The sequence below is a fragment of the Limulus polyphemus genome, unplaced genomic scaffold, assembly GCF_000517525.1.
Source record: "Limulus polyphemus unplaced genomic scaffold, Limulus_polyphemus-2.1.2 Scaffold10, whole genome shotgun sequence".
NCBI classification, from domain to species: domain Eukaryota; kingdom Metazoa; phylum Arthropoda; class Merostomata; order Xiphosura; family Limulidae; genus Limulus; species Limulus polyphemus.
The window spans coordinates 136,347-153,010 of record NW_013665620.1 but is presented as its reverse complement, the minus strand read 5'-3'; the positions used below and the strand labels follow the sequence as shown (position 1 = coordinate 153,010).

Below are 16,664 nucleotides of genomic sequence, written 5' to 3'. Positions count from 1 at the left end.
TATATATAGAAGATTGAAAGAAAATATTTAATGATAATAAAACAACAAAACTTAAGAAACATTTTTGCTTCACCCATCAGTTTGAAAAATTGGTAAACTTGTTATTTTGTTACAATTTTTTATCGTATTGTCTCTTGTTCTTCCAGTGTAAAAAAAAATTAATTTTATATATTTATAACAATAAAAGTTTTGGTGACAAGCTAAGATCAATATATGTATCTCCTGATTTATTATTCTCATTAGTTTTTTTTTTTCAGGGCACATACTGGACCTGTGATAGAGATCTGGACTTCAGATCTGGCAGGCTGGGTTCGAATCTGTGTGATACCCTAGAATATTCTGCGTACTTTAAAATGTGAATGTATTATAAGAGTGACACTCAATTATATAGCAAGTATGATAGTTGTTATGGTGTTGTTAACTGGTTGCCTTCCCTGCGGTCAGTTGCTCAAACTTAGGGAAGATAGCCTTAGCAGCTTTGCCATAAATACCCTTTTTATTCTAATACCTCCTTTTGAATTACAGTGGAGTTACGTCCCTGCTAGTTGTAATTATATAAAAAAAGTTCAAAGACTTCCAGTTTATTATTAAAGTATTAAGGTGCTACAATATTTTTGTTCATTGTTTATTTCAGAATTTCCCCCAAGACTATCCAAATGCTATCTTCTTATAGCTATCCCTTATTTTCAACTAAAAGGCTAGAAGGAAGGCTACTAGTCAAGAACACCTACCGCCAACTATTTGGCTACTCTTATCTGAGTGAATAGTAGAGTTTTATCGTAATCGTTATAGGGCATTTTGGCAGGTCGTAAAAAATGGACTGTTGTAAATGGGAAAAAAATGTGCCTTCTGTTTGTGATTAAGTGTATTCGATGCGTAAAAACTGTCTCTAACATCTGAATTTAATTTTCAACAAGAATTATATTTCTAAATGCATTTAAGTTCTTATGCTTATGTAGTCTTGACATAGTTGAAAGGCATATAGGAACTGCACGCATTGCGATTATACTCATAAAACTTTGAATTATGAAGAACAGACATCACACACAGGGTTATGAAGTCATTATAACTCAAATTGTTCAATAAAATAATGAATTTCTCGAAAGCTTTGTTGCCCATATGTACACATAGAATTGTTATTATATAAAGTGAAATTAATTTGATTAATCTGAATTATGTATTGTCCACGCTTTTCGGCTCAATTTACGAAGTTTAGATATTTTTAGACATACATATCAAAGCGTGTTTCTGAGTATGTGTGACACTGAAATTATTTACTACATACCACTGAAGGATTTTGAAATCTGAATTCAAAGGAATTGCTACCGATATTTGGAGATTTCACATGGAAAATTTTTAAAAAGCTCGTAAATGATTGTTTGTTTGTTTGTTTTGAATTTCGCGCAAAGCTACACGAGGGCTATCCGCGCTAGCCGTTCCTAATTTAGCAGTATAAGACTAGAGGGAAGGCAGCTAGTCATCACCACCCACCGCCAACTCTTGGGCTACTCTTTTACCAACGAATAGTGGGATTGACCGTCACATTATAACGCCCCCACGGCTGAAAGGGCGAGCATGTTTGGTGTGACGGGGATTCGAACCCGCGACCCTCAGATTGCGAGTCGAGCGCCTTCTCCACCTGGCCATGCCGGCCTCGTAAATGAAATAAGTATTATTAAACGTATTTCACTAATGGGCTACAACTCTTTCCCCACCTCCCACCGGTGACTAAGTGGTAAACTTGAGAGCTTATAATGCCAAACTTAGGGGCTCAGTCGGTGGTCACAGCACAAATAGACATTATGGGCTTTTATGCTAACGGCAAGGCAAACAAAGGAATGTGCTACATTCATTTGCAAATTATTAAAAAGGAACCAATGTGGTACATTCGTTTGCAAATTACTGAAAAATGACAGAGTACCAAGATTGACGGATTTTCTGCTTTTAGAGACCCTCGAGAGGAAGTTTCATGAAAATTATCAAATAGTTTTAGTGAAATAAAAGAGATGGCGATAATTTTTGCATCGCTATAAAGCAAGTTGACAAAGTTCGCAGAAGTTGCCACGGTACCTTCATGCGTTATAATGTTATGTTCATATAAAAAAAAACTTTCAAGACATACACAGATTATTAAAATTACCATTTTATTATGTTGGGAGCTATTGGCATACAATTCAAAATAACTGATTCTTACTCAAAAATACTTAGACGTGAAGTATCATATTTAAGTATTGAGTATCAAAATGAGCCGCAGTTTCGATATACAAGTTAAACGATCTCTTTAATACGTATGGTTTAATTCCAGACTATATAAATTTAAAAGTTACCTGATAATATAGTTGCTGGATTTTTTAAAACAACGCTTAAAAGACATTTTATTCTTTATAAAATAAAGATTTATCTTCCCGAACAACAGGTCTGGTAACGCTCATTGTGCTGCGACAATCTCTGGTTACTATGACAACAGCTTACTAAAGATATTGTTACACAAGAGACATTGTCTTTGGCAGAGACTCTGCATATAGAAATAACTTAAAATGCGTTGGATTCAGATGACAATACTGGTAAATTGATCTCATTCTGGCTCCAATGAATGCTTTTAATAAGTAATGAATGCCATGCTTGCTTGTTTAACAGCATTCTAAAGATTTGTTAAAGAAAGCTTGTGCCTTTCAGACAGTCTACTTGATAGAATATTCTGTGGTTGTCTTTAAAAAGATTCACTTTCAAAAGTTAAATACCTCATAAAAAAAACTGAAAAACAACAGTTAATTGTGTTAATAGAAAAAATATATCACCTTTAACAGAATTTTTACAAAGTTAATTTATCAACTCTTTTTGCTGATAAACTTAGACAAAACATGACGTTACCTGTTTCGTCTTCGTTTTGTGTGTAGCCCCAGGGACTGGAAGCTAGAGCTATGTTTAGAACAATGATAAAGCCACAATGTAATAAAAGAATCATCGGTCTTAAATCAACAATCATGGATGTGTATTAAATCTTTCCTTTTCATTCTTTTTTAAGCAAACAAAAGCCAAAAGACATGAGGCTTGTGTAGGTAGCAGTTTAACAAAGTTTTGCCAGCGGATTGAAATTATCGTTAACAACAGTAAGTTTCTATTGGCAAGCGAATATTATGGATCCCTTGGGACCTCCTGAGGATGAAGGAAACCCGGGAAAAACATGACTCTTCACAGTTACTCGTCACCTTTAAGTCGCGCGCACAAGAAGCTCGTGAGAATCCCGCGTGCTGCTGAAAGCACGACACAACTGCTTTTGCAGTGTACGTGGTGATCACTGGGATCTCTGTTCCTCAAAATAGTCAGTGTCAGCAGGTTCCAGACAAAAGGATTAAGTTTTATTTTATCAAGTTTATAACAAGAACCTGGGAACAGAACTATGCAGGCGAAGAGACGCTGGAGCACGGCTTACCGGTGAGGAAAATCAAATAAAACTTTAAATCTTAATATATTAAAAGTTAACATGATTTTAACGCGCACATATTTTTTAATTATTCATTACTCATTATCCTAAGTTTAAGGCAATCGTTATAACATTAATTCCAAGCCCCCTTTTTTTTTCTCCGATTCAACTCGCAAAATACTTGGCTTGACTTCATCTTCTGCGGTTGGTTTCTTCAATCTATTTCTTTCCTTCATCAACTTTTACGATGTTTCAAAGAAAAAAAAAGCTTGTAAAAATAATAAAAGAACTGAGTTATCAACTGGTCCAAGAAAAAACAAAAAATAATTAACTAAAGGAACTAACTTTCTTCAACAGTAGAACATTCCAAAGAATGTTTAATTACAAAACCTAGCTTGTTCTCAAATAGAAGTTTCTAAAACTGTTAACTAAAAAAACCATATTCTTGAAATAGGACCTGGTCACTCATTAGAGTGATTCAAGTGTGGAGCCGTTTTTAAAACTAAATATTTTTTTCCTAACATATTATTTTGCTTCAGATTAAGCTTTGTTTTATCTCGTGTGTGTGTGTGCGTGTTAAAAGCTAGTTTCTAATAAGTTTATGAAAATCTCCAAAAGACACTTATTTGTCAATTTCTTTACATACACTAGTATTGCATTATAAGTTTATACGTTGTCATACAGATTTCATTTTAAACTGATTGAAAATATATGTTTTATAAGATTGTTATAAAGAAATTCAAATTTTCAACCTGAACGAAATCTTATGCGCACTCGTTGGCTAATGGCAAGATCAGAGACTCACAGGAGTCAAGTATAGCCGTCCCCAATCTTGATCTACTGATCAGAGAGACGGCAGCCAGCAAGCAGCACCTATCGCTATAAGGGCTTTGTCTGGCTCTATAAACCGAATAACTGGACTGACTGTCACTTCTATAACACGCCTACAGCTGAAAATGCTTATTTTGTTCAGCGGCATCACGTCTCGAACCCTGGACCCTTCGATCTATAGCTTGCAAACCACTATATCAGGACCGGATCATAACTTTTAGGGATACTTCATGCAAAATTTTGTAAAACATATTCGTTGATTTCTGTTCATAATATAAAGTTAACACAGTTGTCCGTTCTTAATTAAATTAGAGTTGTTTATGGAAGACACTTGTAGGAGAAAAAAAAGTTCTTCTGGAAATTATCTAGATTTTTGCTAATTTTACAAAATGAAATCATTACATTCAACATTTTGGTATCGTCTTATTTCCCACAGAGAAGCGGAATCTCATTTACTGTGCAGATGTTACAACCACAGTCTATGTAAAGTCACGGTGGAACGGCATATATCAGAACTATATTTTGTTTTGGCGTTTGTGGGTAATCTGATGCCACCGTAAATTGATCATTTTTGGGAAGAGTATATAATAGCCCTTTTCGACGTAAATATTAATACATTCAAATCATAAAGACTTGTTCAGATCGGGGAATTACAGTTTACAAAACGGGGATCTTCCTTGTACTTAATTGCCCTGAAAAACAAAAGGACGTTTATCAACTTGGGGCACTAGGACCATCCAAAACGAACCCTGCAACAAGTCGTGCTCCAGCCATAGTGAGTAAAGTGAAGCGTCTTGTAACAGATGAAAAACCACGAACGGAAATATCAGTGATAAAGGCCTTCCACGTATTCGAGGCAACAATACTAATCATAATTAAGAAGGAATTCTGCCTGGAAAAGCGACAAAAAGTCACGTTGTTATTCCATACGAATAAGACATACCTATGGATTTTGGTGTGATCGGATTGTTGAAACGGACGTTGGGAAACCGTTGTCCTCGTACATTAAGTAGATTATGGAAAGAGAAATGATGTGTTTTGGACATGACAGTCAAGATGCATGGTCGGTAGATATAGCTTGATCGGACGTGGCGACGTTGATCATAATGACGTGGTGAGGCTTCAAAATCGTTTTGATATAATGTACTGAATCTCTGTATATGAGGTGATCTGGCTCTACAATATATGTAGCAGAGCACTTAGCGTGTCCAACGTCATATGCGACGTTTCCAATAGAACTTCTGTGAATAAGATCGCGTTGTTGTGCCACGTACCATAAAGAAATCCTTGCATAAAATATATTTATTGACGTCTTAAAACTGTAGTGTATTATTTGAATATTTGATACAGTAGAGACTTTTACCTCTTGGGAAAGACGCAAGCCGAAACATTATGTGCTTTATATTATTAAGTTATTCATTTAATAATTTTGTAATGTTTCAGTTGACAGTTTTCTACTGGTGTTAGGCATACGGAATTTTCATTTGCGTTTAGTCTGTATCACCATAACAACTAGAAAATATGTAAATATCTACAATTTCTAAAGCTAAATATCTTACCTCGGTCTCATAATTACGTCTTTTTATAGACAATTAGGCTCATCTACATAACAATTCCTTGACACTTTACGTAGATTCAGTTATTTCGTCCTTAAAAGATAGGTGCTTTGAACAGATTCTGTTGTTACGTCTTTTTAATCTAGAAGGTCTTATTTATATAATATATACAGCATATTATCATAGGTGCAGTTTGTAGCTTCTCAAAATATACTTGTCTGTTTTCATTATTCTGTTTCTATATAAAGTTCAAAATTTTTCGATAAGAGGTCTTTTGTGTGTTCGAAATTATAAAACAAATAATACGTTATTTATAATAAGTTATTTATTAGAAACTAGGTCCGGATTTTATGACTACAAGTCAACATAATTGACGCGCTTGCAATTTAATAAGCTACCTAAGTTTTCTATAATGTAATTAGTGTACTATAAGAAGTTTGTTTTGTTAGTTTTTTAGCACAAAGCTTTACAATGGGCTATCTGCACTCTGTCCACCGCAGGAATCGAACCCCAAATTTTAGCATCATAAGTCCTGAAACTTACCGCTGACTCACCAGTGTCAGAAAATTAAATATAAACATTTCTCAAATAGATTCGTTTTGTACAACGAAGATTTATGGTGAGTTCAATTTGTGTGATTAGTTTTCAGAAAAATGTGGAAATACTGTGGGGCTATAAGAGTGACAGTCAAATCCTACAATTCTGTCAGACAAGAGTAGTTAAAGAATTGGTGGTGTGTGCTGTTGACTAGGCAGCCTTCGCTCTAGAGTAACATTCAAAATTAGGGTTTGGTTTGTTTTGAATTTCGCACAAAGCTACACGAGGACTATCTACGCTAGCCGTTCCTAAGTTAGCAGTGATAGACTAGAGGGAAAGCACCGCCAAACCCTGGGCTACTCTTCTTACCAACGAATAGTGGTATTAACCGTCACATTATAACGCCCACGCGGCTAAAAGGGCGAGAATGTTTGATGACGGGGATTCGAACCCGCCACCTTCAGAGTGCGAGTCAAGTACCTTAATCACCAGGCCAGGTCTTTAAAATTAGGAACATCCACGCGCAGATAGCTCTTGTAGGTTGGCGCGAAAATTCTGAAACAAGCAGAGTCACCTTTAGAGAACTATACGGAATGATAGAAATTTGCAATATTTTTTATTTTTTGTTTGCATATCATTTTTTAAAGAAAGTTCTGTTTTAATGACCTTTGCTTGTTTACTTTCAGCTCATGATATGAAGTTTGCAATATCTATTACTTTTGTACAGTGCTATCTTAGGTGTGTTAATTATATATCTTTATAACGTAAGTTGTTTGTATACTTTAGAATTGCAATAATTTAGTTTAAGCATTATTAAATTAAACAAATAATTGATAAGATTAACAAATACTTTATTTTCTTTTAATATCGCCTTAGCCTACTTTTCCTTCGATCATTGGTTTGCCAAATAGCATAATGTCATATGTACAAACGTATAGTTATAAGGTATTGTCTACTGTGACATGTTGTTTGAATATTCTATAGGGTAACACTAAATTTGTAACTTTGAAAAGCTAGAATCTGTAAAGTTGGGAGCTAAATAACATATTGGGCCATTCATCTGGAACTTATGGTTTCTGATTCTTCTGCACAAAAGTACCTTAATTCTAATGATGATCAATAGTAGTAGTTCATCAGTTTCATTTGCCATATGTTAGTTCAGACAAAGAAGTATATTTCAAGAGCTATGATTCCAGACAGGCTTCATTCTTGATATAAATGGAGTTAATAACCAAACGGTCTGGATCATGTGGTTGTGTTTCTGTACAGATTTCATACTTTGTATAAAAAGAGTCAATAATTGATCGGTCTATGTCAAATGGTTTTTTTCTGTACAGGTTTCATACTTTGTATAAGTAGAGTCAATAATTGATGGGTTCATGTCAAGTGGTTGTGTTTCTGTACAGGTTTCATACTTGATGTAAATAGGATCAGTAATTGATGGTTCTATATCAAGTGGTTGTGTTTCTGTACAGGTTTCATATTTGATGTAATTAGGGTCAGTAATTGATGGGTCAAAACCAAGTGGTTCTATTTTGGTGCAAGTTCGTGCCTAACATAAAAAGAGTCAATGATGGGATTGCATCAAGTGGTTCTGTTTTTGGTAAGTTACATACTTGATACCTGTAAAGTCACTAAGTGATATGACGACATCAAGTGATTCTGTTTCCAAACAAGTTTCCCACATGGTAAATGTAAAGTCAATAGCTGATATGACAACATCAAGGGGTTTTGTTTCCAGACAAGTTTCATAATTGGTAAATATTAAGTCAATAATTGATATGGTGACATGTTACATGGCCTAGCATGGGTTAATGATTAGCACGCCCTGACTGTGAATCTACAGATTCATGGCTCGCGTTCCGTTGCCGTAAATTTGACATTCCGCACTTTGGCGTTATACGTGCGCTATAGGAGTCACGGTGAAATCCTACTATTTTATTAGAGTAGTCCAAAGAGTTGAGGTGGATTCTGTTGACTAGCTGTCTTCCATTTAGCTTATTAGCTTTGTGCAGTTAGTCCTTTGTTTAGCTTTGTGCGAAAATAATAAAAAACAATAAACTTTATCCGTGCCATTCCGTACTAGGTACACAATATACAGTCAATAACCAAGGTTCAACGGCCATCAAGTGGTCTTGTTTCCATACAACAAAGTAAACAGCGTCATTAATTGAAATGTCTGTATTTTAGAATGGGTAAGTTTCATGTCGGAAACAAACAGAGACTAATCAAGAAGCCTTTTATTTATATATTATATATATTATTTGTTTTTATACACAGAACAGGCCATTTACATGGCAGAAACAGGATTACCGATCTATGTGTCGATTGCAAATGTTTCTGTTTTCAAGCAGTTTCTATAAATAAATTAACAGGGTTAACAACCAAACAAACTGTATGAAGTGTACCTGTTTAATACACTTTCTGTACCTAATATATACCGTGTTGTTAATCTACATGTTAACCGATCGCTTCTGTTTTTAAAAATTCGTTAACTTTGAAGATTATGCTAAACATAACGCGCTTATTTTTTAATACACCAAGAATACATACATTACTGTTGAACAATTAGACAAATAAAAGCTCGAAAACTTTATTTGTTCTAACTGGAGGCTATGAGAAAAACTGCGCAGTTGTAGATTATCTGGAGTTACAGACATTAGATATAGCTAAGATAGCGCTAGTTTGGCTCGGCATGGCCAGGTGGTTAGGGCGCTTGACTCGCAACCCTCAAGTTTTTACCGGACATCGTTTAGTGTTTGTAAGTGTCAAGAAGGTTTGTTCAAGTGGCTTAACATCGATTATGTTGACACTTACGCATATCAAAAATCAAGGTGTTTATACCAAAGACACTATAAAAATTATCATTCATTGGAGGTACTTACCATATTTTCAGTGTCTGTCAATGCAATACTATGGCCAGGTGGTTAGGGCACTCGACTCTCAATCTGCGGGTCGCGGGCTCGAATCCCCGTCTCACTAAACATGTTGTTCTTTCAGCCGTGGGGGACGTTATAATTTAACGGTCAATCCCACTATTCGTTGGTAAAAGAGTAGCCCATGAGTTGGCAGTGGGTGGTGATGACTAGCTGCCTTCCCTATAATATTTCACTGCTAAATTAGGGACGGCTACCGCAGATATCCCTCGTGTAGCTTTGCGCAAAATTAAAAAACAAACAAATGCATCTACCAGAACATAAGAGGCGTCGTTAGGCACTGGCACACGGGGCCCGTGCCCCCGAATCCTTAGTTGATGTCTTGAAAAATGTGAATAGAAAACCATGATTAATACTATACTGAAACGCCGAAAATTCCTGCCCATATGGGCTCGAGCCCCGAATCTTTTAAGTATCTAGCGACACCTCCGCAGGACATGATGGGATTACAAGGGTAATTTATAGATAAGACAAGCTACAACCGAATCAAAATAACAACAACAGGTATATTTTTCTGCGTTAGTACGCTTCCTTAGTGCTCTTCAGCTACTTCATATGATGCTGGGAGACTAGTTTTGTGTCCAAGTGCTCACCAAGTAAGATAACTTCGTTTTATATATTGAAGTTTATCTGACATGCAAACATACAAAAGCAGAAAATGGACATATATCAAACTTGGAAATTATTCACGCTGTTTCCTTTCTCTTTAAATTATTAATACTTGAATATTTCCATTTTTTGTCTACGAAGTATTTTCACGACATTTATATGCTACTTTGAAAATGTTTTAATTGTTATACGCCCTCCATCATACTATAAAAAAAGGTTAAATGATCGAAGTAATTTTTGTGCTAATTCATTATTTTTTATTTATTCTTATTCTTAAAGTTCATTTTTTTGTAGTTAAGCACAAAGCTACACAACGGGCTATCTGTGCTCTGTCCACCACGGGTATCGAAACCCGGTTTCTATGACATAGCTACTAAAGCTATCTACCACTGTCTCTAATTTTGAGCTACTGACCAGAAAAAAGGCAATCAGCCAGCAGCAACCTATCATCCACTACCCACCCTAAGGGATCGGCTTATTAAAGAACTATTCAAACATACAGCTAATGATATTATACTCCAAAGTAATTATTTTTGGAGCATGGTGTTGAGGTTTTTGAAAAAAAAGAAGAAATAATGATATTGTGTACATGTGTCTGTGAGGTGAATAAAAAGATATATGCTTTGTTGAACTGATTAGTAAAACATAGTAAAAGCGTAGGGCAAGTCATTTTTATATTTACACATTTGTTACTTAATAAAGTTTTTTTTACCATGCTTTTCCAATTACACCGAGAAACATATCCTTCTTATTTTTACTTCGTAGAAAATATAACAAAGTTATGGTTTTATGTATCATGTTATCCAGCTTCAACAAATTCAGACTTACGAGAAGGGAACTTCTAACATTTAAAACATAATTATTGATACCAAGTGGTACAAATATTTTCTTCACATTAAGTTTTAAGTAATACTCTGAGTCATTTTCATCTGTTGAACAATTAAAAGTTCTCTCAGAGGAGATGGGTGCTGCTGGCTGGTTACTCTTCCTCTGGCTAGTATATCTAAATTACATATGGCTTTACCTGAACCTTAGATATCTGTGACCTTAGCTAGCCGTTTCAGATTGAAAACACCAGATAGCAAATGTTTCATAAAACATAACTGAATACAATGAAACATGTTTATTACGTTTAGTAAGCGATGTCGAAACAATTCAATTGTGGTTACCACTTTGGTTCATTGAACTATTTGTTTTAGTTGTTATTAAATAAACATTTTTTTAAAGTAGCTGATAAACTAGTTTCAAGCTGAAGATCTTGAGAATATACAGTAATTTACTGAAAACTGACAAAGATGAAGATTTACCCCATTCAGTAAAAAAGTCCTTTTTTCATATTACCCCCAAAACGTTGGAAAACCTAACTTCTGCAAAGTTTCTTTATGATTTCGAATAGAATAAAAAATACTGAACTTAAATCTCTTTACTTAATGATGCCAAAAAAACATGTAAAAATCACAAACACGCACACGTCAATGTTTGGCGGTAACAAGGAATTGAAAGGAATTTGTAACTACTCTGTTCTCAAACGATAATTAGTCCAAAGTTACTAAATGAAAGAAATCCATAAGCAAAACGCTTATATACTGTTTTTGACGTATGCCTTTCTTGCTTTCTTTTTCAGCCATGTCGTTTACCCCCAATTATGGAAACAAGCTGCAAAACGTAAGTATTTACATTTTATAGCGAGTTTCTTTATATACAAAAATACATACGATGTACTTATTTTATAGATTGAAATTAATTGCATTTATTTTAATTATATATTCAAATAATTGATCTTTCTTATTCTCAATTATAAAATATTTTGTTTTTCTATCATATTAATTCAAATTAATGTGGCATTTACATCGGTACGTTACCCTTATCATCCACGTGTAATTTACCCTTATCATCCACGTGTAATTTCACCTTCCTATGTCACGCCGTTTGTAAAATATGACTTGCTGAGCTGCTAAACATTCTTTACAGTAATCATGTACGTTGTAAGTTTAGTATACTTAATGCGTTGATCAGAAAACTTTTCACATTTATGATGCTTTACGTTTCACCCACAAAAGTTTTGCTGTTTTTACATCACACGAAGTTTGAGTTTTGTCGAAGCTGTTTGTGTGATAGCGATTTTTGACATCCAGCATCATGATTTTACTTTTATCCCTGGAATGTTTAATTGTAAATTGCCTTGGTTTGTTTTATTATAATTCTTATTGCTATTAACTTTTTTATTAATTGTTGTTATGAAATTTAGTTGAATTGTATATTAGCATGTTTATTGTTCATTGTGTGCTTTATAATTCTCATAATTTCACAGTTATTATTTTGATATGAAATATGACTGAGTTAGTACGATATAACTGCATGTATTTTTGTCAAATACAACGTTTTCACGTCTTGTACTTTATTTTCAGTATTTTGTAACATAATCATAAAAGCTTTACTTCTTAAATGTTAATTTATTTGTTGTTGATATATATTTATGTATACACAGTACTGTAAATAACCATAGAAACGCACAGGAGTAATAAACAGAGAGTAATTGCATCTAAGTTATCACAAGTTAGTACAATGCGTTATTAAAAGAAAATACAAAACAAATACGAATACGTTGTATAATGTAATATTACTTTGTACTTGCATTAAACGGAGAAATATAGATTATTTTTATGCTGCTAAGAGTTTATCAGTGTATGATTATTAAATATTCCAAATGTCCTGCGTTACTCCCCACAATTCACCCAAGTTATCTAGTTGCTGTTTTACCTTCTCAGTACCTATATAAGCTCATAGCCTTAAAAGTATTCAAATTGGCACTATGTTGAGACCAAGCCATGGTTGTGAATGATCTATTGGGCTCTATTTATTGGGTTATCTTTTCATTAAATTTGTCTAATGCAAGGGATCATTTTCATTCTGGAAGATAAATTCCTGCCCAACAGGTCTTGTTCTTATGGGGTTAATATGATAGATAAGAGTCTGATTATACCTATCAGTAATTTGGATGTCATCGATTTTGTGTAAATCCAACACCATTGACTAAAATGTAGTCCACACTTGTACTGGTCCCCATCTTGCTTCACTCTAGAGATTGACCAAACAATTTGAATTTGAATTCATCTACAAAGAGCACCGTCCTCCAGCATAACGTATCTCACTGTTTGAGGTATGGTGCCCATTTTAACTTTTTGTATGGTTGTCACTCTTAAGTAGTAGTTTTGAGCAGCTACACATCTACTGAGGTTACATATCTTATTATTCTACTACACGAGTACTTATAGCTCAGTCATTAGCAAAAATCTATAGTGGATTATTGTATATTACGTGAAGAGTTACTTAAAATAATTTTTTAAGAGTGTGGGCTTGCTACCTCAACAACTTCTGTTATAACTATTATAAGTTTCCCGTAGCTTCTTCAGAGTTTCCATGCAGCTTTTTTTGAAACATGAAATTTCGCGTGAATCTGTCACATGAAGTAGTCTTTAGAACCAAAACTTTTATTTCTACTCATTTAAGCATGTTATGACTTCCTGTACTTTTACAGGCATTAGCTGATTTGTTGGATGACAGCCAATCACAATGAGCACTATTAGCACGTGACTGTACTCTGGTGCAATTCATTTTCATACAATAGAAGGGTAGCAGTCTCATAATATCTGCATATCATGTTTAAGCATTTTGCTTAAAACTCATAGCATTCAATGCCTTAAACAAAAGCACATGGTTTATAATCCTTTTCAAAAATTTAACTCACAGGTGTTATTATGTTATTATAAATGATTAATAGAACATAATAGACAATTTCTAAATCTGTACAGTGTTTTCAATCAAAATGATTTTGATTTCATATTATTTATGTAATACAAAAAATGCTATTGTTTTTTCTATTTGATTGTAACTCAGCACGTTATACAATGTTGCCAAACATAAATTATTAAACACATGCTACCCTCTTTTCTAGAAAAAAACAGAAGTAATTCTCCACGAGAATTAAATATGGCTTAAAAGTGCTTATCTCCATTGGTTTCACGTAAACAGTCTAGTTTCGATTGGAAATGTTTCATTTGTGACACAAACATCTTGTGTTTAAAAGACTTTCCACATCACAAAAGTATCAAGTATCTAGAATAGTTATCACAATTAATAGCCTATACGATATCTAATTCTATTTATTAATTAGTTGCTATATACTAATTATTAATTCATTTATATTCTATGTTTCGGCTACTAATCAGAGAAGTCCTGAAAATGACTGCGTTTTGGTGTGAATTCGATTCTGGGTCTTCTTGATAGAAGGGCGAATGCGCTACTCACTCGTACAGCAATATTACGAACGTATCGTTAACATATCTCAGCCAAATCCAGGATCTTAAAAAGGACAACATACCAGTCTTTCTACCAGGAAGACCCAGGATCGAAACCGGACCACTGGAAAACACTGTCCTTCTAAGAACTTCCCTGAAGACGGCAGCATATTAGTTAGAAACTGGAAAATAGGAGTTAAACGAGCTAGTAATGTGTATATGGTAAAAAAGTAACTTATTGATAATTAGACTTACAACCTTATAATCAGTACTGTCTAAAAAAGATTCACAAGTTTTACAAAAACGGATCAACATGTGTTTCATAAGTTTCACAAATATGAACCACCAGCTTTTAAGTAATGTTCACACATTTCAAAGATAAGAACAAAGATGTGTTAAGGTGGGTTTCGTATATTTACAAAAAATCAACAGATCCTTAGATGATACCCGTTACTCAAAAATACGAGCCAGTATTTGGTTACAAATGTTGTTGTTTTTTACAAAATCTATCACATTTTTCACAAACATGAACCAGAATGTTTGAAATATATTTTAACTTATTTCACAAACACAAAGAAGACTTGTTTTAGAAACATGTACATCATTCGTTTGGAATCCTATTTTCAATTGTTTCGAATGTGCAAATTTAATGTCTATCTTGAAATGTTTCTGAAACATTTCAGCCATGACTGGTAGATACAACACTACATGGATTGTTTGCATGTATTGTGAATGTGCTTGTAAAGTAGTACCTAGCTGTTACAGAAGTAAATATATGCATGCACACGTTGATCAAGTAGCTGGTCACACTCCAATGACATCATCCGGCCTCTGTCCAAGGATCATCGGCAGTTCTGTCCGAAGGATCACCCAACATATCTCCGAGACCAAGTCCTTCCAAGTCCCGGATGCGGTTTGCCTCTCAGATGTCCATAACTACCCGGGTGAGTTGGAGCTTGCTAATTCTAAGTTAGAAAATAAAGATTAGTGTGGGTTTAATAAAAACTTAATTTAGCCCCACCATAATGTCTGCACTCTATCTCGAGCACACTCTGCACAACCAGTCTTAACTAAAATAATCCTTAAACATAGTTTCGTATATGACTTAGTTTTATTCTTTATATTTTAAGATATTGTTACCAGAATTAATTAATCTGTTTTAGATTAGACAAGGGATAAAGTAAATACCACTTCTTCCTAACTTGTGTTACCATTGTTCGTAATCCATAATATATATATATAAATTTCCGAACGTTTTGGGTGTTCTAAGATATCAAGCCCTTGCTTTTCAGTTAAATCTAATGCACAGATATCCACTATTATTACAAAAACGCACGTAGTTTCAATCTTAATGCTGATATTAAATAGCTGAGATTAGAGTAGATGATTATAAAGTCGTGAGTAACCCTGAACTACGTTCTAAATCAAATATATAAAGAAACTCCGTTTCCCTTGAAATACCGTCTAGTCCCATGATTTATGTACAACTTACAACACTTGTTTTATGATGTGTTTATTTTCTTCAGTGAGTTTTAGAAATATGTTTCAACCAAAATGATAGGCTTAGGAATCATTTTATAGACATTTCAAAGGAAGTGTAAATCTTAACAACTAGAAACTTGATATTTCAACTATTCTATATATATAAATATATATATACCAAACTGCATAGGAAAATCTCAGGCGACAAATAATTATATTATTTAAATGCCAAACTTATGTTGAAAGGCAAATTTCAAAATTTTAGTGGGAAAGGAATCGTCGAGTAGAAAAGCCAGTTGATGTTGAAGTTGATAAGATTTTGTAAATGTTGCACAATAACTATGTTTCTGGAAAACTTGAATAATGTTGATAAAATTATAGAATAAATTAATGACAAATTATCAGAATTGTTTTTCTTTGATAATATTCTAAGAACTATAGGTATATAAAGAATAAACGTTTCCAACACTCCCGAATGTGATACAATAACAAAGAGTTCACTTTTTGACTGGGATGGGGGGCATTTTTATACATCTCATAACCACAAGCAAATTTCAATGACGTCTTGATGAAACGGTTTCTTAGCATAAGAGCTTTTTTTAAACTCTCTTCTTCTTCTGGTTTTCTACATCAACGTCTACACTTGAAGAGCCTGGCGAGATTACTTTGTGTATATAATTCATCTTTTCAATCCAAAACTGAACTCTCCATGTTTGTTATACCTAAATAACACATGAAATGGACTAAGTTTTAACGATCGTCTTGGTATTGAAGGTACTGTGTGAGGACTGAATCAGTTATGTCTATTTGAATCATGAATCAGGTACATTGTAATCATGAAGTAGTTAAATACATTATAATCACGAAGTAGTTAGGAACATTACAATCATGAAGTAATTAGGTACATTATAATCATGAAGTAGTTAGGTACATTACAATCAAGAAGTAATTAGGTACATTATAATCATGAAGTAGTTAGGTACATTATAAT

General features: G+C 33.9%; 1 protein-coding gene across 1 annotated transcript in view; it reads left to right on the top strand.

The window, feature by feature from the left end:
* Positions 1–3,205: 3,205 nt before the first annotated feature.
* Positions 3,206–16,664, top strand: part of LOC106478283 (cyclic nucleotide-gated cation channel alpha-3-like) — a 60,130-nt gene continuing 46,671 nt past the window's right edge. Inside the window, exons 1-3 of the mRNA XM_022381905.1 lie at positions 3,206–3,435; positions 11,518–11,558; positions 15,032–15,135. Of these exons, the coding sequence (XP_022237613.1) occupies positions 3,401–3,435; positions 11,518–11,558; positions 15,032–15,135 (180 nt within the window). The 5' untranslated portion in view covers positions 3,206–3,400. The remainder of the gene's footprint in view (positions 3,436–11,517; positions 11,559–15,031; positions 15,136–16,664) is intronic.